Consider the following 24,571-nt stretch of genomic DNA (forward strand, 5'->3'; position numbering starts at 1 on the left):
GCCGTTTGAACTCTTCTCCACTTTATTATATGCAACACATGAGATCACTAACTCCAAAACCCCCATGACACTCCAGTACCAAAAGTGCACATGACCCATGCCTATCTACGGCATTTCTCGAGAGGAAAAATACATTGCATACATACAATGTATAAAACGACCGCCAGTACATTCAGAATTAATGCATCATAACATAATCCAGAATTAATGCATCATAACATATTCCAGAATTAATGCATCATAACATAATCCAACAAAGTCTGTTACACATTATAAATGTATTTTTATTTGTCGTTTTGTCGGTCTAACATAAAAAGTGCTTCTCCCCATTTTTTGGGAACAACTGTCTCCATTTGTTCATTATGCAACAAAGATTGCTAAAGTCGACAGATTTTACTAACAGAAAATAAATAATGATGCTGCCATCTTCCTTAAGTAATTTTGTCCCCCTAGTAATTTGTCTCCCAGACAGCAACATAGTGTCGGCCCAGATCCAGCCCACATCTGGTAGCACTAGGTTGCTGTCTGGGTCTGAATCTCAGGTTAAAATTGTCTTTTAGACCCACCTATAAAACATTTTCATCTCCTTACCGTAGCCTGATTCACAGCAGTAAGCTTTTAATGGGTTCTAATTACATAAAGAAGGAGTCCCGGCTAGTAGGCTATTTTGCATGTGAGGATGCTGCAGGTGGCGGATCATTTATAGCCTTAAATACATAGTCACGTAGTGTTGATAACAACAATAATTTGAGAACAAAGTATAAAAATGACAATTTGCACGGTTTGACATGATCTGAGCTAACTTTGCGACCGTTAGATTTAAAGGACAAGTTCGGTATTTTACACTTAAAGCCCTGTTTACAGATCGTTTCTGATGAAATAGAACGGTTAAGATTAAATTTTGGACAAATGCTGCAGTCCTGAGAATTTTAGGTTTCTTTCAAAAAAAAAAAAAAGCATCTTTTGCAGCGATTTTTGTGTGAGCATACCAGTGAACACCCCTGACCATTCGGTGAGTTTCACGTCTTTGTAAACGAATGTTTAATGCATAAAATTGGACAATAACAACAAGCTGTTGATAAAATTATAATGAGTTTAATCCATCATTACTTAAAGTACAAAAATGTATACAAATTAAAACTAATGCGACAGATCTCAAACAATGAACAAGTTACAATTAATATCAGATTCATGTCTCTGTTGAAAGTGTTACGGCTTCATCTTCAGCTCCTGAACATGAAAGTGTTTTTTCCGGTGTAATTTTTCTGGTGCTCTTCTTCTAAATGAGAAGGCAGAAGGGATTTCAGAACGAAGGCCCGAGTGAAACTCTTCCCGCATTGATCACATGTAAAGTTTCTCTCCACTGTGGATCCTCATGTGAACCTTCAGAATTGATTTACATGTGAAGAGTTTTTTAGACTTCTGTTTTTGCTTTCCCGTTCGCGTCCATCAGGTCTAAAAGAAACATTAAATCAAGTGAGATTTCAAATGAGAGACAAATGTGAAATGAAAAGTGAAGCTCAAAGTCAAGATCACTGATGAATTCAATAGTCATTTTAATCTCATCAAATCTGGTGGACAACGGCTGTGCACGATTATGATCTATTTTAATGTCATGAAGATGATTTGTGTTATAAAACACTAGTTTGGTCATGAAACAATGTAAATCTGGTGAGCATCAGCATGTTCTTCATCATGAAGAATGAATGAGGAATCAAGAATAAACACCAACCTCTTTGTTCTTCAGTATCATGATGTTTCATTCTGCAGGTTCTGGATCACTGGATCTCTCCGTCCTCTCCTTCCAGATGCTTTCTGGCAGTTCTGCTAAAAACAAACAAAGTTTCATTTCTAACAATCATGATGAGAGAGGAATAATCAATATTTCAAGTACTAAGGCTAATCACATGTTAAAAAAAATAGTGATCTTGATCAAGTAACCTAACAGTGTTGTTCAATAAAACCCAAATGATTACTTACTTTGATACTTTATTTGAACCAATTATTGCTTGTTATTATATATTTGTATTTTAATGGATGTTGTTTCACTTGGATCTATCTTTATCACCACATTTTTGTTCGATTACTCGATTTATCGGTGGAATAATTGGCAAACTACTTCATTACTAAAATAATCGATAGCTGCAGCCCTACTTTACTTTTGCTTTAAAAAAGGATTTCATAGAAATTTGGATTTCATTTGGAGTTTCACTACTGAAGTCCTGTTTATTTATTTCATCTAGCTGTGCTGAACAGAAGCCCAGAACATGTGGATATATTGACATTCAGAACATGACTTTCTCAGACTTATTATTGTTATTACTAATATTTATTGTTATTTTATTTTTATTTTATGTTTGAATACAAATTTTTACTAAATTAGTTGATAGATTAATTGATACAAAAATAGTCGTTAGTGGCAGCCCTAGAAAAAACTATTATGGAGTGGAAATGGCTTATAAGTTAATAAGCTGTCCTCTGCCGCCATCTACTGTTTATAGTACATTTTTAAAGCTACACTGTGTAATTTTTTTAGTTGATTCTTAGCAAAAAACACTTAGTTCTTTCAAAAATAGATGTGCTCATTAATGTATATTTACTTCTTTCAAGTAATAAAGTATTCTCGTTAGTTTATAATCTACCATTGAAAGTACATATGGGTGAGGGGTTCGAATGTCGGTCGCCATGTTGCCCCTCCATCTTGAAACTACATTAGCCAAAGAGGGACATACCTGTAAATTCAAGCTTCGCCTTTCACGCTTTACACTCAGTGACACAGAGACGAATGCAAGGGGGAGATTACTCGCGAGCTCGCGACTGCCGGCAGATTTGATAGGTTGCTGATGGAGGATCACGCCTATTTGAGGACATGTAACGTTAGCAGAGTCGCCAAGGAAGCGAAAGAGAGAATTAAAACGTCAACGCGACAGACAAATCAGCAAGACCAAAGTCAATACTGGAGTAACTTTTCCCAGATGGAAAGAGCTCATGAGGAGCAAAGATTTTAAAACAGACGCCGAAGTTGCCTGCTTTCTTCTCGGCAGGTAATTCAGCCTATTTGTGTAAATTCGAAGTTTTATAGTTGCTTGGCTAACCATAGCATGGTTGTGCATAATGCCAGAACGACCTCTAGTATAACTTGCGTTACTTTTCCTCACGTCAATGGTGAAAAAGTATTGTTTACCTTGTAACATAAATCTGTGCTGTGACGGATCACAGGTGATGAATAGTTTTAAAGGCGCAATTGGTGGACATGGCTTATAAGTCAGTAAGCGGTCCTCTGCCGCCATCTACTGTTTATTAGGGATGCAACGGTACACGGTAAAATCCCGGACCGTTCGGTCAGCCCTGCACGGGACAATCTACCCTCGTGTCCCGCGGGACTTCGGTTTTGCCATTGAGTTCGCGCTGATCCTTTTAGTTTTTGCTTTAGGCGCCGTTCACATATCGCGCCTAATAACGCGTAGAAAACGCTAGGCGCGCCGCGTTCTCCTTTTTCCAAAGCGCTAGGGCGGTTGCGCTCCGGACCGGAGGCGTCTGTCATTGCTAAAGCAACCATCAGCTGCGCTCTGGTTGGTTCTTGTCACGTGACCTACGGTGCGCTTGCGGCATTCTGAAAAGTTGAGAATTTTCTGCTGGGGACATCGTTAGTGCCAACCGGTCTCGCCTTGCACCAGACAGTGTTGATAGACTCATCTTTTTGCACAAGAATCTCTCAATAGTGGATGAGTAAATAACATTGCACTTTGTATCCTGAATGCAGTATTTTTTTATTATATTATTTTGCTCTGCTTTTTTTTATTCAAAGCACAAGCTAATTTATGTTTGTTAAAGGTAAAAGTGCACTTTTTCTTTCACATTGATCACTTCATATACCAGTTATCAAGGTTTGGAATTGGGATCCACTTGAATATTTTGAAGTGTGTTTGTTTACATTTTGTATTTCATATAAGTGATAGTTGAAGAGGTTGTATTACTTAGTGTTGTTCAGTACAGACTAGAGTGTTAATTTATTCCATACATTGATGTTCTTCCTACTGTGACATTCTGTTTATGCTCATAAGAAAAATAAAACATATTTTTGGGATGAAATAGCAGTCTCTTTCTGCACAAAACATGTACCGAAACCGAACCGAGATCGTGGCCCAAAAACCGAGGTACGGACCGTACCGTGGGCTATCTGTACCGTTGCACCCCTACTGTTTATAGTACATTTTTAATTATGTTGTATTACAAGTATGTTGGTTTGCCAAGGAGAAGTGTTGGGTGAGTAAATCATGGGCTAATTTTCCTTTTTGGGTGAAATATCCCTTTAATTGCCGTCTAAAGGTTACACGGTTGTTGATGGACCCTGTTTATCATGACATTTTCTTTTCACTTGTTTTTTTTAGATTTATTTTTATTGTTTCTAACATGTCCTGTTCTGTAGACTTGCTCTTTATTTATAGTTTTTATACTGTAGTGTACATACAACCAGTAAAACATGTCCTGTTCTGTAGACATGGTTATTATGTATTTATTCATGTTGTACTAGTGATGTTATGTATGACACTGAAGCTTCGATGCGCGTATCACATAAGCGACACAATTTGTAGTGAAGCCCCGTATCGAGGCGTGTATTGGTTTACTAGAGTCACGTGATAGATGACAAACGAAGCCTCACTTTCTGTCCAATCACGTGCGCGTTTCCTCTTTGGGTGTCAGAAGGCTCGAACTCCAGATCGTATTTAACGAGTCATTGTTGCCTCAGTCTGGTTGATATTTACAATTATTGCTATTGACATTTAATAACAGATGATCCTATCAGACAATGTCCTTATTCATTGTGTGTGTGTGTGTGTGTGTGTAGAGAGAGAGAGAGAGAGAGAGAGAGAGAGAGAGAGAGAGAGAGAGAGAGAGAGAGAGAGAGAGAGAGAGAGAAGGCCTACATTAAATTTTATTGAATCATATAAGCTTATAAGCTATTATATTTTATTATCACACTTTAATGGGAAAATGAATTTATTTAATGAACAAATCAAACACAAACATGTAAGGCTTTTATTTGTGCACATAACATTGAAACTATGGAGTGTGTTGTGGTTGCTTCATCTGCCAGAGCTTCTAACACAGGCTTCTGGCTGCTTTATTTTAAATAAGCACCAGATGGCGCTGTTCTCAGCGCTGTTCTCGATACTCTCGAAGCTTTGAATCTTTTCCCGGAACAGTCAGGGGAAAGCCTCAGTGATTCATGAGGCTTCATTTCCCCATCCCTATGTTGTACCAGTCCAATATGACTGTCAGTTTAAATAAACCTTGTGTTTATTTGTTATGAATCTATTTTGATGCGTTTTCCCATAACTTTTGTAATTTTACGTGTTTAAAATATCAAAATTAATATCGATATCACAATATCACATTTGGTCAATATCGTTCACCCCTACCTTGATCTCTGACTGCGGTGATGTGGTTTCTCCACTGCATGGATCTTCATGTGTTGCTTCAGATCACTTTTAACAGAGAAACTCTTTCCACACTGATCACACGTGTGCGGCTTCTCTCCAGTGTGGATCCTCTCATGTTTTATCAGATGATCTGACCGACTGAATCTCTTGTCACAGTGTGAACACTTGTAAGGTTTTTCTCCAGTGTGGATCCTCTCATGTGTTTTCAGATTTATTAAATGACTGAATCTCTTGTCACAGTGTGAACACTTGTAAGGTTTTTCTCCAGTGTGAATTCTCTGGTGCTGTTTTAAACTGTCCGCTCTAGTAAAAGTCTTCTCACACTCAAAGCACATGTACTCTCTCACACCAGTGTGGATTTTCTGATGTGCATGCAAATGACCCAGTTGTGAAAAACTCTTTCCACACACAGAACATGAATGCGGCTTCTCCTTCATATGAACTGTCAGGTGTGTCTTCAGGTTTGATGCACAGACAAATGTTTTGCCGCATTGATCACATGTGTACGGCTTCTCTCCGGTGTGAACTCTCATGTGGCGCTCAAGATGTTGTTTGTTTGAGAATCTCTTTTCACACTGATCACACATGAATGGCTTCTCTCCGGTGTGAAACCTCATGTGACCATTAAGATTTTGTTTGTTTGAGAAACTCTTCCCACACTGATCACAAGGGAATGGTTTCTCTCCAGTGTGGATCCTCTCATGTGTTGTTTTATCTGCCGACTGAATGAATCTCTTGTCACAGTGTGAACACTTGTAAGGCTTTTCTCCAGTGTGGATCCTCTCATGTTTTTTCAGATCTGATGACTGACTGAATCTCTTGTCACAGTGTGAACACTTGTAAGGTTTTTCTCCAGTGTGAATTCTCTGGTGCTGTTTTAAACTGTCCGCTCTAGTAAAAGTCTTCTCACACTCAAAGCACATGTACTCTCTCACACCAGTGTGGATTTTCTCATGATTCTGTAAAGTTTGCAGCAGTGAAAAACTCTTTCCACACACAGAACATGAATGCGGCTTCTCCTTTGTATGAACTATCAGGTGTGTCTTCAGGGCTGATGCACAGCTAAATGTTTTGCTGCATTGATCACATGAGTACGGCTTCTCTCCGGTGTGAATCCTCATGTGAATCGTAAGACTTTGTTTGTTTGAGAATCTCTTTTCACACTGATCACACATGAATGGCTTCTCTCCGGTGTGGATCCTCATGTGTAATTTATGGTGTGAAGATTGACTGAAATCTTTCCCACATTGATCACACTTAAATGGCTTCTCTTCAGTGTGAACTCTCGTGTGAACATCAAGATTCTGTTTGGTTGTGAAACTCTTCCCACACTGATGGCATACATACGGCTTCTCTCCAGTGTGAACTCTCATGTGTCGCTCAAAACTTTGTTTGCTTAATAAACTCTTTCCACACTGAGTGCAGGTGAAAGATTTCTTGGCTCTTCTTTTCTTTAAAAATGTCTTTTTATTCTTTGAGCGACTCAAAGGTTTTTCTCCAGGTTTGACATGATGTTCCTCCTCCACTTCACTCAGTTCTTCACTCTCCTCCTCCACTTCACTCAGTTCTTCACTCTCCTCATCCACTTCACTCAGTTCTTCACTCTCCTCCTTCACTTCACTCAGTTCTTCACTCTCCTCCTCCACTTCACTCAGTTCTTCTCTCTCCTCCTCCACTTCCATCAGGTCTTGACATGAATGAAAAAAATATTAAATTTCATTTTCAGTACATTAACATAATTAAAAGAGAAATATAAAGTGAAAGGACATGAAATTGAACCCTGATGTAATAGTAGAAAGTAGACGGTTATAAAATATGATAATTTGATGCCTTTTTATAAATTGATTATATGTCCTTGAAACTTTCCATGAATGAGGTAAATTTATCTTCCAATTATTAGTTTTAAAACATAGGCACGAATCCCATGTTTCTTTAACAAAATATATTGAATATATATGATAAATTACTAGGGCTGCCCCCAAATAGTCGACTAAACGTTAGTCGATATGAAGAGGGCTTGGTCGAATACATTTTCATTAGTCGGTTAGTCGCAAAAAAAAATCACGTGAAAAAATTACGCAATCAGGGGCTGCGCAATCAGTGTATGACATGACATCAAAGCAACGAGAGATCAACGAGATCCCGTGCCTCGCTGTATACCAAAGCGCACTTTATATACGGTATGTACAGACCCCTCGTTTTTTCCGAGCGCGTCCGCTTCGCATCGAGATAAAAACATCTCAACTTTTCAGAATGCCGCAAGCGCACCGTAGGTCACGTGACAACTGTAACGGAGAGTGCGGCTGATGGTTGCTTAGCAGAGCGCAACCGCCCTAGCGCTTTCGAAAAAGGAGAACGCGGCGCGCCTAGCGTTTTCTACGCGTTTTTAGGCGCGATATGTGAACGGCGCCTAAAGCAGCTAAACTGTATCCCTTCCACATCCACTCCATCAGAGCGGCCGGCTTCATTGTGATCAAGTCGAGAAGCTCCCTTCTTCCCAACAATGTGGACAAGCTGGTGTTCCTCTCACATAATATGAAAAAAATAAAATCGAATTGAAAGCTTAGGTAAGAATGCTTAATTTCCTTTTTGTAGTGTTTCTGTTTGCTATCCGTTAGGCTATATAAAAAATAAAAAAATAAAAAAAACGGGTATTTTTATGAGGGGTAGGCTATACAAATAAATAAATACATATTATTTTTATTTATTCGTTTTTATATAATGCAGAAGTTGTTTTTTATTCTGTAAGAAAAATTAGTCTGATGTTTGCAATTTGTTGTTTAAGGTCAAGACTCATCCGTCGTCTTAATGGCAGTTTGCGGCTTTGCTCTGATATTTTTTATTTGTATTTGTGTTCTTTAAATTATTTGTTCCACATTTTGTCTTAAATATAGTTGTTCTAAACAATTTAATCAAATACTTAGGCTGTTGATTTGTTTGCCGCCTTCTTTTTTATTCTAAGTTTTGGCGTTGTGCGATGTGCCATGTGCATTTATTAAATTGTTCGTTTTTGTTAATTTTCCTTTTGAACAATATAAAAATTATATTAATTTTCCACTGTATTTTTATACCAAACAGCGTTTTTGCTACAGTATTTTTTTATTTTATTTTATTTTTTGCCTTGTTTTGTACTAGGCCTTTACTAATGAGTTTATTTAATTTATTTTAAAGAACGAATTTTTGTTTATTTTATTCAAAACTGTTTTTTTTTTTTTTTTTTTTTTTTGAGACATGTAACTGTTACAGTTTGTATTTTTGATAATAAATTATTAAAATGCACAGACAGTCTGATTGCTGTTTTTATGTTATAATTAGCCTAACGTTCCGGCCACTGGTTTTTGTGTCCGTAAGCGCTGTATACTTTAAACGCTTTACTATTCTGTTTTAAGCGCTTAATTTTCATTTTGAACGCGCTAATATCATGCTTTAGCATTTTCTGTCATATGGAAGTGTTAAACTTCAACTTGGACTATACCTTTCCTTGTATATACGCAAGTTTTTATATTAATATAATAAATGAACGATTATTCGACTAATCGCTAAAATGCAGGAGTGTTAGTCGACTAGGAATATCTTTAGTCGGGGGCAGCCCTATAAATTACACAATTATCTAACATGATATTAACATTAAAGGGGGGGTGAAATGCTCATTTTCACTCAATCTCCTGTTAATCTTGAGTACCTATAGAGTAGTATTGCATCCTTCATATCTCCAAAAAGTCTTTAGTTTTATTATATTTAAAAAAAGAAAGATAGGCTGTACCAAGTCTTTGCGGAAAAAAAAGAGTGGCTGGAGGCGGGCCGTGTGGGCGGAGCTAAAGCTGTGTGCTAACGCGCCGAGCTAACAACAACACACAGAGACATTTGAAGCAGTTTTACTCACCGCCCGGTTCCAACGCACGACCGCGAACCTTTATCATTGTGACTGCTCGATCCTTAAGCATTAGACGATCTGCAAATCCGTCGATCTGGGCTTTGTTTATAAAACAAGCATCGTCGAAATGCAGGGAACAAACAGTCTTACACAACTCCGTTGATGCTCTGAAAAAACAAACTCCATCCACTGGTCCCTTAACGCTGGGTTCTTTGGGAATCTGTGCAGGGTTGTCTTGCCCTGGCAACCAAAAACCCACTTCTTTGGTGACATTGACTTCCAAAAGCCGAGCATAGCGCTTTGATGGGCGTACTGCTTTCGCTCTCTTGCTCTGGTCTACGGTTGCGCGCGCCCGCGGAGAAGTGCCCTTAGGACCCGTATAAGGAAATTCCGCTACATCTGACGTCACACATGCCCATACTCGAAAAAAACTTTCCGAAACTTGTGACAAACCGGAAGGAGCATTTTTGGCACAGAAATACTCCTTCAAACGTACAATTTAATTTTTGAAACTTTGTCCATGTTTAGCATGGGAATCCAACTCTTTAACAGTGTAAAAAACTCAGTATGCATGAAATAGCATTTCACCCCCCCTTTAAAATATACAATACTGCCATATTTTGTCACCAACTTTGAAATTGATATTTACTTTACTAAAAAGGTTTTGAATTATTAGTGGCCGTTCACACTAGACTTTTCCTTCATAGACTTCCATTCATGCGCATGTGAAAGTGGGACACCAGATACACAAGCTCAAGTGAATAACCATGTGAGAAATAACACAAGCGTTCAGCATTCAAGTGGAGTGGGTTGTTTATTTTTTTAATTATTATTATTATTAGTTATATGTTGAACGTGTGTTTGTAAAAAAGCTGCCGCAGAATGTGACGTAATTTCACGACCGTTGCAGTGTTTGAAGAAACTTCACAAGCTCAAAGTGTAGAGCGGCCTCGGCTTTAAATAGATTTAAATTAACTATTTTATTAGTATTATCTGTGGCCTACATGTTTCACTCAACTCCTGACATGATTTTCCTCCTTTCAAAAACATTTCCTAAAACTAGGGCTGCACGATATTGAAGAAAAATGTGATGTGATATGATAATGCTTGAAGTGAGTAAAATAAACTTAAATTATTTAAAAAATGTAAGATGATATAACCAACATACATGTTTCACATTATTTTTGTGACAAGAAAACATTCCTACAGCTTCAGAAAGTGAACATCAGTGTTTTACTGTAACATTAGAAGTGTTATTGTAACATCAGTGTAAACCACAGGGGTTTATGGTAGTGTTGTTCCGATTCCGATACTAGTATCGGAAATGCTGCCGATACCAATAAAAATTCTGGCATCGGTATCGGCGAGTACATCTACCCATGTACCGATCCGATACCATTTTATTAAACAATACCTAGTTATGCACGCTAGCTTTGCTTAACGCTGCAGTGCAAATTGGAGATCAAATCTTCTTCGCTGCTCTAAACAGTGGTTGCTTGTGGCAACACAGGAAGTTGTGCTGTTGCCACAAGCAACCACTGTTTAGAGCAGCGAAGAAGAAATGAAAACACACATTTTCAAATGTAGGCGCGCAGCAAGCGCATAATGTAAGAGAGACGCTGGCGCCCAACATCAAATGGCAAACGTAATGAAAACGGAACAAAACTGTGCTACTCGTTATTTTGTGCTTCACGGACCATTAAACAGTTTGGACCAGTGCAGCGTGAGCCGATCTTGATCAAGCGACACTGTTACACAGTACTAAGAGATCCAGTAAAGAAAGCATTTGAATTCGCCACTGAAATCATTTAACATCGCTGCGAGATCTAGTGAGAAGCATTCACATTTCTCCGTTATTAACGGATCAAACAGCGCGTGAAAACCTGGAAGAAACATTGTGCTTTCAAGTAACGTTTGGTTTTATTTTGACATTATGAATAAAATTGCTGCCCTCAAATGTTAATCTGAAATAAAATAAACCTTTGTTTATCACTACTACAATATTACATTAATTGTTTTTTATAAGGAGCTGTTTTTGTTTTATATGTCAAGTATAGCTCCATCATTGCTCAAAGTAAAAAAAATTATCATACTTTATGATGTTAGTTTTAATAAAAAATAAATTAATAAAAAATGTAAATCAAGGAAATTTCTCTGGCATTTCTTTCCTTTTGCTGTATTGAAAACGTACCGAACCGTGACACCAGTGTATGGTATCGAACCAAACCGTGAATTTTGTGGACCCCTATTATTCATATATCATTTTTTAGATTCATAGATTTATTTGTTGCACTTTTTTATACAGTTATATTGTAAAACTAAAATACCTTTTATAAAATAATTATATCAATTCATACAGGGCTAGTATGAATTGCAGCTGTATAGATATACACCCAGGTATCGGATTAGTACTCGGTATCGGCCGATACCCTGAGTCCAGGTATCGGAATCGGTATCGGGAAGGAAAAAAGGGTATCGGAACATCTCTAGTTTATGGTGAATCCACTGCTGCTTCAGTGTATATGTAATGAGTGATTATAATCAAGGTATTAATCAATATTTTTCCTTCTAAATATCAAATGAGTTGAATGACTTCAGTGAGGATTTTACTTTGTTATAGAAGTTACCAGTGATAATATCGCAATATGATGAAACACGATTTTTTACTGCGTTGTAAAAAACGTTGATTTTTTACTGCGTTGTTTTACTGCGTTTTTTACTGCATTGTCACGTGACACGCGAGAGAAAAGCAGTCTGCAGATGTAGCATCAACTTGGCACACTACACATATAGGCCTGGTATACAGGAAAGAACACTTTGTTTTAATATATATAATATATACTAACAAACTACATCTTATATTTCAAAAGAGGTTTGCACTGGCTACCTCTCGCTGCTCGCATCAAGTTCAAGGCATTGACGCTTGCTTACAGATCTATCACAGGCTCAGCTCCCTCCTACTTTCTCTCACTCTTACGAGTCTACATCCCTACCAGAAGCCTACGATCGGTCAACAAGCGACGGCTCGTGGTTCCATCACAGAGAGCCACAAGATCACTTTCCAGAACCTTCTCATTCACAGTTCCGTGCTGGTGGAATGATCTCCTCATCTCCTCACCCTCATCCGGAATGCAGAATCCCTGGCAACATTCAAAAGACAGCTGAAAACCCTTCTCTTCCGTGAACACTTAACCTAAAATAACTAAAAAAAAACTAAAAAAAACACAACTTTCATTTTTCCTTTAATCCTCGCTTATCGGGCTTATGCTACTCTGAACTCCGTATTTTGAGCACTTCTTGTGTTGCTTTTGCCTCGTCATGACTCGCTTAATTTTGTCCTAATTTGTAAGTCGCTTGGGACAAAAGTGTCTGCTAAATGACTAAATGTAAATGTAAAAGAGATCTGTGCATTAGTGTGAATGCAGCTTATCATATCTAAACTGAGAAAAAAATAAAATCACTCACAGCTCCTGAACAGAAAGAGTTCACTTTTAAATACTGAAATTAGTGCATGTTTTTTTTGTTCCTCTTTGTTATTTACTAGCTTTTGTATTTTGAAGCTATATTAGTTTATATAGCCTATTTAAAATTCTTAACATATTAATTTAATAATTGTTTTTGATAATGCATATAATGACACATGCAATTAAATAATGATTTTAAGTGTTATTAATAAGATTAATTAAGAAAAATAGTAGATCATGAGGTGCCTAAAGATTCCCATCCCTACTATACAATGATTTATTGCTTATCTTTGTCGAATAATACAGAAGACAAAGAACTTAAAAAGTAAATCACATGATAAATCGCAATATTGGTAAAAAAAAAAAAAAAAAAAGAAAGAAAAATTCGCAATTACAATTAAATTATTTTCCAAAATCGTTCAGCCCTACTTTGCGATATTTCGATATATTTGATATATTGTGCAGCCCAACTTAAAACTGTGACACACAGGAAGTGACATCATCTGGGGTCTTTCTGCTGCATGATGGGAGGACAAGAAAATAATCTCAATCCATTGTCTCACTTGTAGAGTTTTACACACACTCTACAGTGTAGATCACATTCATCAACTCTGTTACCAAAGTTAATGTAAGAAGAATCTCTATAACTATGAATAACTTGTATGATATTTGACAAATACAACTTTATCAGTAACTTGATGTTTACTGATGACTCCTAAAAAAAAAAAAAGTGTACACTATGTTGAAAAAGACAAAAATTCTGGTAATGTTGTTGCAAATTGGTAGCCTAGAAATCTAGACGCACCCTAGCGGCAGCAAAAATGATTTGGCAGCCAGTGTGGTCTAGCAACTCTCCATTGACTTTTGGAGCTGTAAAAACCTAAATTGGGTCACACAAAAATCACTGCAAAAGATGCTTTCCAACAGGTGTTTTACCATTCGTTGTAAAACTGTGGATCTATTTTTCCAAACGTCTCACACCCGTAGATTCTTCCGTTGAGAGCTTGAATAATAGACTCTCCAGCCCAGTTGGTGGCGATAATTGCAAACAAACCACTGGCATTTAATTGAATACAGAGAAGAAGCAGAGGCGGAGTAATACCGTACCTCACACAGCTCATCCAATACAAAGCGTTTTATGAAGGATTGTTCCAGTGCACATAGGCTGCCATTGTGTAGGTGGGGGGTGGGGGGTGGGGGGGGGGGGCATGTGTCCAAATTTTAATCTTAACCGTTCTATTTCATCAGAAACGATCTGTAAACAGGGCTTTAAGTGTAAAATACCGAACTTGTCCTTTAAGCTTTTCTTTGAGAAAAGAGCAAATAACAGCACTTAAGTCATTCCTAAAAAAGGAAGATGTGTTCGTCGTTTTGCCGGCCAGATTCAAAAGTTGAATCTATCAGCTAACGTTAGCTCCGCTGTTGGGAAAACGCTCTGGTTGGTTGAAGCGCTGTCCTATTGTGTGCAGAGGGAATCTGAAAGACAGCCGTTTATCCCGCCCCTCGGATTGAGCCGTGTCTATGGTGAGTGTAATGGAAATTTTACATTTAGATGTGTTCTTTTACTTTTAGATGTGTTTTTACTTCTGGGTGTGTACAACTTGTATTAACGTTGAACATTTATTGTTACTCATAAGCATTTAAAGAAATATAATCATATAAGCTAAAGCACATTATTAAAGATATGTAACCAAGCTTTTAGAAATGCATAAGTTAAGACAAGCTTGCAGGAACAAAATGTTATGGGTTATAGAAGACCAAGTAGCAAAGGGACTACGTGTACTCCAAGTGTGAAAAATATGTGCGCAGCTTTGATCGAACGAGAGATAGGCAAAATGTGTGAATTCGAGCAGCTTCTAAGAACAGGAAGCTTTTGCAGACATGGTATTGTTCTGTCTAGATAGAATTTATGTTAGACAAGAGATCTTGAACAAAGACGCTTCCTTTTAAGGTAAACAAGGCGATCTTTTGAGACAGATGCAGCCTACCCAGGATGTGTTAGGGGTATATAACCTTGGCAAAGGGAACTAACCCCTTGCCTTCTCATATCAGATGCTCTCTGTATGTGAATGCCACTTTCTTGCAAGAAATACACTTTTTGATACTTTGACTTTTCAAAGGTTCCACTTGTCTCCTTCCTCCTCACTTTTCGAATAGAATTATTTCCACAACACTTGCCAGGCTAGCAAATTGGGAACCAGAAATAAAATAAATGTCAAATAAAACAGATAAAATAGTATTTAGCTTGATCTGATGTTGACAATCAATATACAAATTTCTCAAACCTCCCTTTACTGACCATTTGTTGAAAACAAACAAAAAACATTCTGTACCATCTCAGAGTAAACTTTTGTACCCATTTCACAGTTTAACTGTTTATCTGAATGTGATGAAGTGCTTGAATGTTTCTAACATGAATGTTCTTCAGCATCATGAATGAATGAAGAATAAACACCAACCTCTCTGTTCTTCAGGATCTTCAGTGTGTTTCATTCTGCAGGGTTCTGGATCACTCATGTTCTCACTGTCCTCTTTAATAAACTCAGTCTTTGCAGATTTCAGCTCTTCCTGATGCTCTGATGCTCCTCTTTACTTGTAGCTGATGGGAATTTACAGGGAGAAATGCTGTGGGAGGAGCTTCACTGATGATGTAACTGCAGTGGGAGGAGCTTCACTGATGATGTGCTTGCTGTGGGAGGAGCTGATCTGACAAAATAAAAAATAATATCAGTTCCTGAATTTGTTTTTATAATAAATATCACATCTAAGTATTTATGTCTGTCTGAAGTAAAGTAACTGATGCAAATTTATATCTTATGTTATGGCTAACCAGAACACTGTCCTACATTTTGCATTACAATATAGACAGAAAATAGAAATGATAAATAATATAAACATCATAATGTCTCCCAAATATTAACAATGGACAGAAAAAGAAAAAAAAAACAGTTGAAAGTATGGACACAGAAATAAATGTATATTTTTGAGCAACAAATAGTCTGCTGACACCAATGAAATGAGCTTTAGAGTCAATGTACAGGAGATCTGAAGACATCAGCATAATAAATGAGGTGAAAACAGGAACTATTGTCATGAAATAAAGAGTTTTCAGCAGATCTGTTAATATTGATGAGCCTCAGACTATCAACACTCATTCAACAAGCCATTCAGGATCATCAGCAGATCATCTCACTTTATTCTGAGTGTTTAACCGTTAAAAACAAATTATGTGAGTCAGGATAGATGATAAAAGCCTGTGAAACTGCTCTATTGAAAGAAAATACTGTTATTTCTCACCATCTGACACAAATAAAACAAAACAAAACCAAACTTAATTAACCACCTCATTTAAGTATCATTGCACTAATGTTATTCAAAACTGACAAATCCTAAAAAAAACTCATTATAAGCTCATCAGTTCCTCTCACGGATCTCACCAGCATCCGGAACCAGCACCCGGTTCTTGTTGGTGGAAAAGGGGTAGAACTGACTTGACATTCAGTAACAGTTCTCACACAAACATCGAGACAATCAGACAAACAACGAACACAAACTCGCTCAGGTCTGAATGAACTCAACATATTCTCCTCATGCTCGCTGCTGCTGCACTAAATGTTTATTTCAGAAGGAAGACGCCAGAAAAGACGCACAAGTATCGCTGTGATCGATGAAAACAATACAGAAATGAGTCTGTCGCTTAATCAAACTCTATAAAGTGTGTGTGATGGTTGTGTAAATATGAGAAATACCGTGAACTTCTTCTTCTTCTTCTTCTTCTTTTTGGGTTTTTAAGGCAGCTGGCATCCTTTAAGTTGCATTACTGCCACCTATCGATTTTATTTACCCTTAGTTCTCATTCATACTAAATCCTCCTATCTAATCCAGTCATCCTCAGAAAACCAAATATCACTTTCCTACCCTCCCCACTCTCTCCATACTCCAATAAACTTTTTACTGTATTATCTATGAACTTCTTCTTCTTCTTTCTTTTTATGGCGGTTGGCAAACAACTTTTAAGTGTGCATTACCGCCACCTTCTGATATGGAGTGTACATACATACATAAATAAACCAATAAATAACTTCATAAATATCTAATAACATTATTAATATTCATACATTATCATTATTTTTAAATATAACTTTCTAATACAACTAAACTCATATCCTTCTACTAAGCCCTGTTTTATTCAAAAACACAAATATCGCTCTATACCCTACATGCCCTGAATTCATTTGTAATATTTCCTTCATTTCAAATCTAATTTTTTCTTTTCTAAACCAGTCTTTCAGCCTCATCCTTTCTTCCTTATACCTATGACAATTAATAATTACATGTTCTACTGTTTCGTTAATATTACAGACCTCACACATCCCAGTCTCATGTTTCCCTATTATTTTAAGCGTACTATTTAATCCAGTATGCCCAAATCTCATTCTTGAAATTATGTCCTCTTCCTTTTTATTCCTATTATTTTCTCTCATACCTCCTACCCTCTTCTGGATACTGTAGTACATTCTCGCTTTTGTTTCTATATTCCACTCCTCTTGCCACTTCTTCCTCATTTCTGCTTTGATTATGCTTTTAACTTCCGCCTTACTATACCTTATTACCATATCTATCTCTGTTTTTTTTTTTTTTGTAGCATTTTTGGCATATTTATCAGCCAATTCATTTCCTTCCACTCCTATATGGGCTGGAATCCAGATGAATTTTACTACTACTCCTACTCTATTACTTCTATAAACAGCTTGGGCTATTTCCAACAAAATATCCTGTCTTGCTTCTGATTGCATGTTCTTAATACTGGTTAACGCACTGCTTGAATCTGACCCTATTAACACTTCCCTTGACCTACTATTTTCAACCCACTCAAGGGCTAAGAGAATGGCCAGCCTTTCTCCTGTAAACACTGATAAATTATCATTTACTCTCTTATTAACCATAACATTCATTTCTGGTATAATGAACGCAGCTCCTACTCTATTATCTTTTGTTTTTGATGCATCTGTATATATCTTAGTAAACATAGAATAATTCTCCTCTAGGTATTTACTAACCTGACTCCTATCAATATTATTCTCTTTTTTCCACTCTAAAAAATGCAAATCTACCTCTACCTCCCCTAATAACCAAGGTGGAACATTAGATAATGGCACAGTTGGACTTACCATAATATCTCCTATCCTTATCTCATTGACTGCATCGCTTATTATCCAACCAAAGCTCTTAATCTGTCGTCTTTCCCTTTCTTGACAAGGTTGTAACACCTTCTGAGTCGGATGTCTTTCCTTATGCCCTTTTAAATTTGCCCAGTACGTTAATGTTAACTGATTTCTTCTAATCTCCAATGGCATTTCATTCATTTCTACTTGTAATGCTGCTACTGGGGTTGTTTTAAAAGCACCACAACATAGTCTCAGCGCCTGACTTTGAATAACATCCAACTTTTTTAATAATGTTCTTGAAGCAGACTGGTAAACTGTACATCCATAATCAATAACTGCCCTAATTAAACCTATATATACTACTTTCAACAAGGTCCTACTTGCTCCCCACTCTCTACCTCTCAGACACCTTACTACATTCAATATTCTTTTACATTTTTCAACAACATTCTCAATATGTATTTTCCAGTTAAGTTTTTTGTCAAACCATATCCCGAGATATTTAAAACATTCCACTCTCTCTAGATTTTTGTCATAAAGTTTAAGTTGAATCTGTTCTTGATTTTTCCTGTGAGAAAAACAGACTACTTTGGTCTTTGCCACTGAAAACCTAAAACCCCATTCCATTCCCCATTTCTCTACCTTCCCAATTGCCTCTTGCATCTTCCTCACTAAATATTCTATATTTCTTCCCTTTTTCCACATAACACCGTCATCTGCAAATAAAGCAACACTTATAGATCTATCAACTCTACTAAACACTTCATTTATCATAATTGAAAACAAAACTGGACTAACTATACTCCCTTGCGGAGTTCCATTTTCCACTAAATACTTTGTACTCAATTCTTTCCCTACTCTTATTGCGATCCACCTATTAGTTAAAAAGTTTTTGATCCAACTATACATTCTCCCTCTTATTCCCATTTGATAAATCTGAATCATTAGTCCTTGTTTCCACAACATATCGTACGCCTTCTCAACATCAAAAAATACAGATACTATACTTTCTTTATTAATTTGAGCTTTTCTAATTTCACTCTCTAAACATATAGCCGGATCTATTGTGCTTCGTCCCTTTCTAAACCCACTCTGGTAATCCTTTATCAATTATTTTGTCTCCAAATAATACTTTAATCTTTCATTTATCATTTTTTCCATAATTTTTCCCATATGTGAAGTTAAAGCAATCGGTCTATAACTTTCTGCCAAAGTCGGATCCTTACCTGTCTTACATATGGGGACAATTATTGATTCTTTCCACTGTTTTGGCAAACATCCCACTTCCCATACCTTATTATATAACTTTAATAACGTTTCTTTACTCTCATCATTTAAATTTTTTATCATACAATAACTTATTTGATCATTCCCTGGCGTTGTTTTTCCTGACTTTCTTAACACATTATTCAACTCACCCATTGTAAACATCACATTTATGGTACTTTCATTATCCCCATCAACTTGTATTACTTCGACACTATCTCTTACTGTTTTTTCCCTCTGTTTCTTTTCCTCATTACTCAAATTACCATTGCTATGTATTTTAAAGGAGTCATAACCTGCAAATTTCCCTTTTCCACGAGAATCAATGTATGTTATGATTGCATAATGATTATACACTGGCCGGGAAGCCGATATTTAAAAGTGAAGCGTTTGTTTACCTCAGGGTTTGTAAAATAGCCCACGTGCACGCGCACTAAAAAACGAGATTTTGATTTCAGCCCCGTCTTGACGTCAAGGATATACCATTTTATGTTCAGCCCCGTCTTGACGCAGGATATACCATATATGGACACCGCAGCAGGAAGCCCGCCCTTCCCCTCTCCCCCTCATATTCAGTTCAGTCGCGAAAGATGGAGAAACCGAGTGCACACGTGAGTTGCTCTGTGGTTGACTGCCAGAAACAACATGTGAATGTGTTTTCTATACCAAAAACGGACCAAACTATCAGGGACCAGTGGATAAAATTCATTTTTAATGACGCTGTCCCAGCAACACTTTCAACTGGCTTATTGTTCGGTGTCTGCGCTAAACATTTTACGCCGGAATCATTCACAAATTTGGGCCAATATCAGGCGAAGTTGGCCACGAAGCTCCGTTTGAAAAAAGGTGCCATTCCAACCATCCGGGACTTGCCTGAAATTGAAACGGTAAGACTGTTTTTATTGCTCTACTGTGTGTAACAAACAGCAGCTAACTACTAATGCGGCTATTGTATGTAACGTTAGCTTCAAGGTAAACACGGGGAATGGACTCTACGTCCACGACAGCCAAAACATCGCATCAGATCTCGCGAGACAATAATGCCTTCAGAAATAAAGGTTTTAGGAGCTCTGTTTTTATTTATTTTTTCCACTTTTATTTTTTAGAAGGGCATGAAAGACTATAATACAGCAGTAGGTATCCAAATTAAGACTAGGTTATGACTCCTTTAACAAATGTCCTTGCCAGCAACTCTGCTTTACCTTTGCTCTCTACTATTACTTTCTCTCCTTCTTTCATTATAGGATATCCATACTCTCTTTTATTTCCTGACATTCCAACGCTATCTCACGACCAATTCGTACGAATTCGTACGAATGATAAAAAGTTGGCTAATTCGTACTAATTCGTACGACCTCACTCGTACGAATTTGTACGATTTGTCTAAACCCACGTGATGGGTAGGTTTAGGGGCGGGGTCAGGGGTAGGTCATTCGTATGAATTCATACGAATTGGCCAATTCGTAAAATATGTACGATTTTGCAAAAAACGTACTAATTCGTACGAGTCAGGTCGTATGAATTCGTACGAATAAGCCACCTCGTAGAATTTGTACGTTTTCCCGTGAGATCGGGCTCGACATTCTCTTAATCATACCCCATACTCTATCTAATGGTGTACTTCTTCCTAGAGATTCACAATACTTCCCCCAAAAGTTTTTCTTAACTCTCTTTATTGTCTTCCTTACCACAGCCTGCTTCCTTTTATATTCAATTAAATTCTGAAAGTTATGTGTTCTTTTCAAAACTTTAAATGCTTTATTTCTCTCTTTAATTACCTTTGTGCACTCTTGCGTCCACCACGGAACTATTTTCTTTCTACTACTGCCTCCCCTTTTTGGTATTGATTATTTTGCTGCATCTAAAATAATACTACTTATTTCTTCATTCAGATCTTCAACTCCCTGATTTATACAAACCTCCTTCAATTTTCCTTTGGACAATATTCTAAACTTGTTCCAATCTGCTTCCTCAAATTTCCACCTACTTACTCTCTCTTTCTTTTGCATATTCCTTACTATTCCAATTTCTGTATATACAGGATAATGATCACTCCCTATAGTACTTTCCTTATTTACTTCCCAACTACTTATCCCTACCAAAGACTGGGACACCAACGTCAGATCTATTGCGGTTTCTATACCCTTACTTAAATTTATCCTTGTACCAGACCCATCATTTAGACATACTAATTCCTTTTCATCCATTATTTCTTCTAAAATTTCTCCATTTAAATCTTCTTTTCCACCCCACACCTTACTATGTGCATTAAAATCCCCGCACCAAATAATTTTCCCTCTCCACTCCTCCAGTATTAATTCTAGTTTTACTCTCTCTAGCTTTTTACATGGGTTATAGAAGTTAATCACTTTAATCTTTTCTTTCTTGTTCCATATTTCAATAACTATTACCTCTAATTCTTGTATTGTTTTTAACCTCCTATATACTATACCCTCTTTAATAAATATTGCACACCCCCCTCCAATTCCATTTCTTCTATCTTCACGTATGGTATTATATCCTTTAAAAATGAATTCCAGATTAGGTTTGAGCCATGTTTCCTGAATGCAAATGATATCTGGTTTCTTTCCTAGTTTATCAATATATCCCTTAAACTCATATCCATTTGCTAACAAACTTCTAGCATTCCATTGAATTACCAACATTAAGTTATGCTTTGAGAAGCCGTATCTGCATTCCCTTCTCCATGATTAAGGTCAGCATGTATCTTTTCCCATGACAAATCTTTCATGTTTAGGAACTTAGCTGCTGCCTTAACTATGATTTTAATCTTCTCTGTTTTTGTTTTTGCTTGTTCTGAACAATTTATGACATATGCTACAAAAAGTACTATCCTATCCATTGACATTCCTGTATTTTCCTGTTCTGACCCCATTCCTTTCTTATTCGTACCAATGTCTTCTTTTCCTCTTTCATTATTACATATTTTCACAGCCTCTACATATGTTACTTTCTGATTTGATTTCACTTTTTGAACCTCTACTGCCTTTTTCTGGACTTCACAGCCCCCGTATGCTGCTGTATGGTTCCCTCCACAGTTACAACACTTTATTGTAACATTACTCCCACATTCTCCATATGCATGTTCTCCTCCACATCTTCCACATCTCTGTTTCCCTTTACATACATTTGCAGTATGTCCATACCGCTGACATTTGTAACATCTTAATGGAGGAGGAACATATTCTCTGACGTTAAAGCTCATGTATCCTACCATCACTTTCATAGGAAGCACCTCATCTTTAAACTGTAACAGTACGGACTCGCTATCAGTTTTTTCTCCATTCCTGAAAGCCTGCATTCGAGTGATTTCTGTGATCACTCCTCCTTTAATCACTTTCCTTAGTTCTTCCAGATTCTCTTCAATGGGAATTCCTGTTATCACTCCCTTAGTTCCTTTCTTTTCACCAATTATTTTTTCTCCACTATTTCTTTTTTACATACTGATTGCAGTTTCATAGTTTTATTTTTCTGCTCAGCATTTTTGCATTTCACCAATAGACTTCCATCCCGCAACACTTTCGCCATTTCTATTTCCCCAATCGCTTTCTTCAATCCATTTGTAAGAGTGATCAGGCCAACCGATGTAATTTCATTCCCCACTTTAAATTTAAGAATGATCTTAAACTCTTCCATCATTATCTTTTTCCTTACTTCTTGACTTTCTTCATCCTCTTCTAATGTTCTCTTATTTGTCATCTGACTATTTCTATACTCTTTTTTTCCTCCTCCTTTCCTACTCGTACTCTTTTCCCAACCCATCTGCATATCTTCATCCTCTGAAAATCCACTATAATTTGCCATTCTGATCCAGTCACAAATCAGATTATGCCTTGAACCCGCAAACAAAAACAAACAAAACAAATTTAGGGCAACTAAGAAAAAACAAAACAAAAACCTTCCTCTTCAGCAATGTCTCTACTCGTGTTGAATTGCCGCCATCGTGTCCACTCGCGACGCAGCCTGATGACGCAAGAGCCGACAGCCAATATACCGTGAACTGCTCTCCTCACCTCAGAAGACTCGACGCTGAAACTCTTCTTCTTCTTCTTCTTCTTACTTGGCGGCTTGAATTAGCGCCATCTGTTGTGGGTTTTGGATCAGAGACTCATTTTACTCCTTTTCAATGCATGATAATGAGGAAGGAAGCAGTTTTTATTTCAAAAAGTACAGCAATTAAATTTATTATATACATTTTTGTGTACAAAAAAGTCAAATATTTCTGAGCTGAAGTCACAAAAGATCATCCGAAACAACAAATATGAAATGTAAATATTAAACCTCTGATGTGTCTGAAATAAAAGGCAAAGCAAAAGATGAGGGAGGGAATTCAGGCATTTGAAAATACTACAGAATTTCTAATGATACAAAACTTAATGCTAATTGGTGAAGTATCCCTTTTTCACAAGAATTTATAACTACAGATTTTATGATATAGTGTTTCTAATTTTTCCAAAAGAAATTAAATAAACATTGGTGAACTATCCTGGAAGTCTGATCATCAACATAAAGAGATGTAGCAGAGTTAGCTAGACGTGAAAGACCATCTGCTTTGGAAAGTAAATCTGCAAGTTGACTCAGTATGATCTCTCTATCCGCAATATTAATGCCACAGAGGCAATCATTACACTTACAACAACTGACAAAGTAACAAGTGAAACACAAGGGCTTTAAATACACACGGACAAACAGGCTTAACTAAGTAATGAAGAAACAAGATACACCTGGGAACAATCATTAACTAATCAACAGGAAAAACTACAAAGGACTACAAAAACGTGGCACAAAACAGGAAATAATAAAAGTCCACACAAGACAAGGGGAACACAAGGCAGGAATCATAACAGAGCCCCCCACTTAAGGAGCGGATTCCAGGTCCATGGAGAGGAAAGGCCTGGAGATTGCAGCAGGACGGGAGGCCAGGGCGGAGCAGGCGACATTTTATTTGTTGTTTTGACGGTCTAACATAAAAAAACAAACAAAAAAAAAACATGAAAAGTGCTTCTCCCCATTTTTTGGAGACAACTATCTCCATTTGTTTATTATGCACAACAGATTTTACTAACAGACCAACCAATCTCTGTGTAAAAATAAATAATGACGCTGCCATCTTTCTAAAATCATTTTGTCCCCCTAGTAATTTGGTTCCCCAGACAGCAACATAGTGTCGGCCCAGATCCGGCCCACATCTGGTAGCACTAGGTTGCTGTCTGGGTCTGAATCTCAGGTGAAAATTGTCTTTTAGACTAGAGTTGTGACGTTCGCGAACGAACCGATTCTTTTGAACGGCTCATAAACATGAACGATGGGAGCCGAGTCACGGCTGGAGGGGAG

The 24,571-nt window shown here is 37.2% G+C and overlaps 1 protein-coding gene across 15 annotated transcripts; it reads right to left on the reverse strand.

The window, feature by feature from the left end:
- LOC307162443 (uncharacterized protein) lies at positions 1–23,278 on the reverse strand. 15 transcript variants are annotated; one of them, XM_079877732.1, is made up of 6 exons: positions 16,532–16,762; positions 15,242–15,488; positions 12,312–12,458; positions 5,424–7,131; positions 1,733–1,824; positions 1–1,455 (listed from the first exon to the last, which is right to left on the reverse strand). In XM_079877732.1, exons 4-5 carry the CDS (start codon positions 7,124–7,126, stop codon positions 1,779–1,781), a joined length of 1,749 nt encoding a protein of 582 aa, XP_079733858.1. In that variant the 5' UTR covers positions 7,127–7,131; positions 12,312–12,458; positions 15,242–15,488; positions 16,532–16,762; the 3' UTR covers positions 1–1,455; positions 1,733–1,778. The 15 variants fall into 15 exon arrangements, with proteins under 15 accessions (XP_079733858.1, XP_079733856.1, XP_079733855.1 ...); XM_079877730.1 differs by having other exon boundaries at positions 1,733–1,827; positions 15,242–15,483; positions 16,532–16,711; XM_079877729.1 differs by having other exon boundaries at positions 1,733–1,827; positions 16,532–16,635.
- Between the last annotated feature and the right edge of the window lie 1,293 nt (positions 23,279–24,571).

The sequence above is a fragment of the Squalius cephalus genome (assembly GCF_949319135.1).
Source record: "Squalius cephalus genome assembly, chromosome: 1".
NCBI lineage: Eukaryota > Metazoa > Chordata > Actinopteri > Cypriniformes > Leuciscidae > Squalius > Squalius cephalus.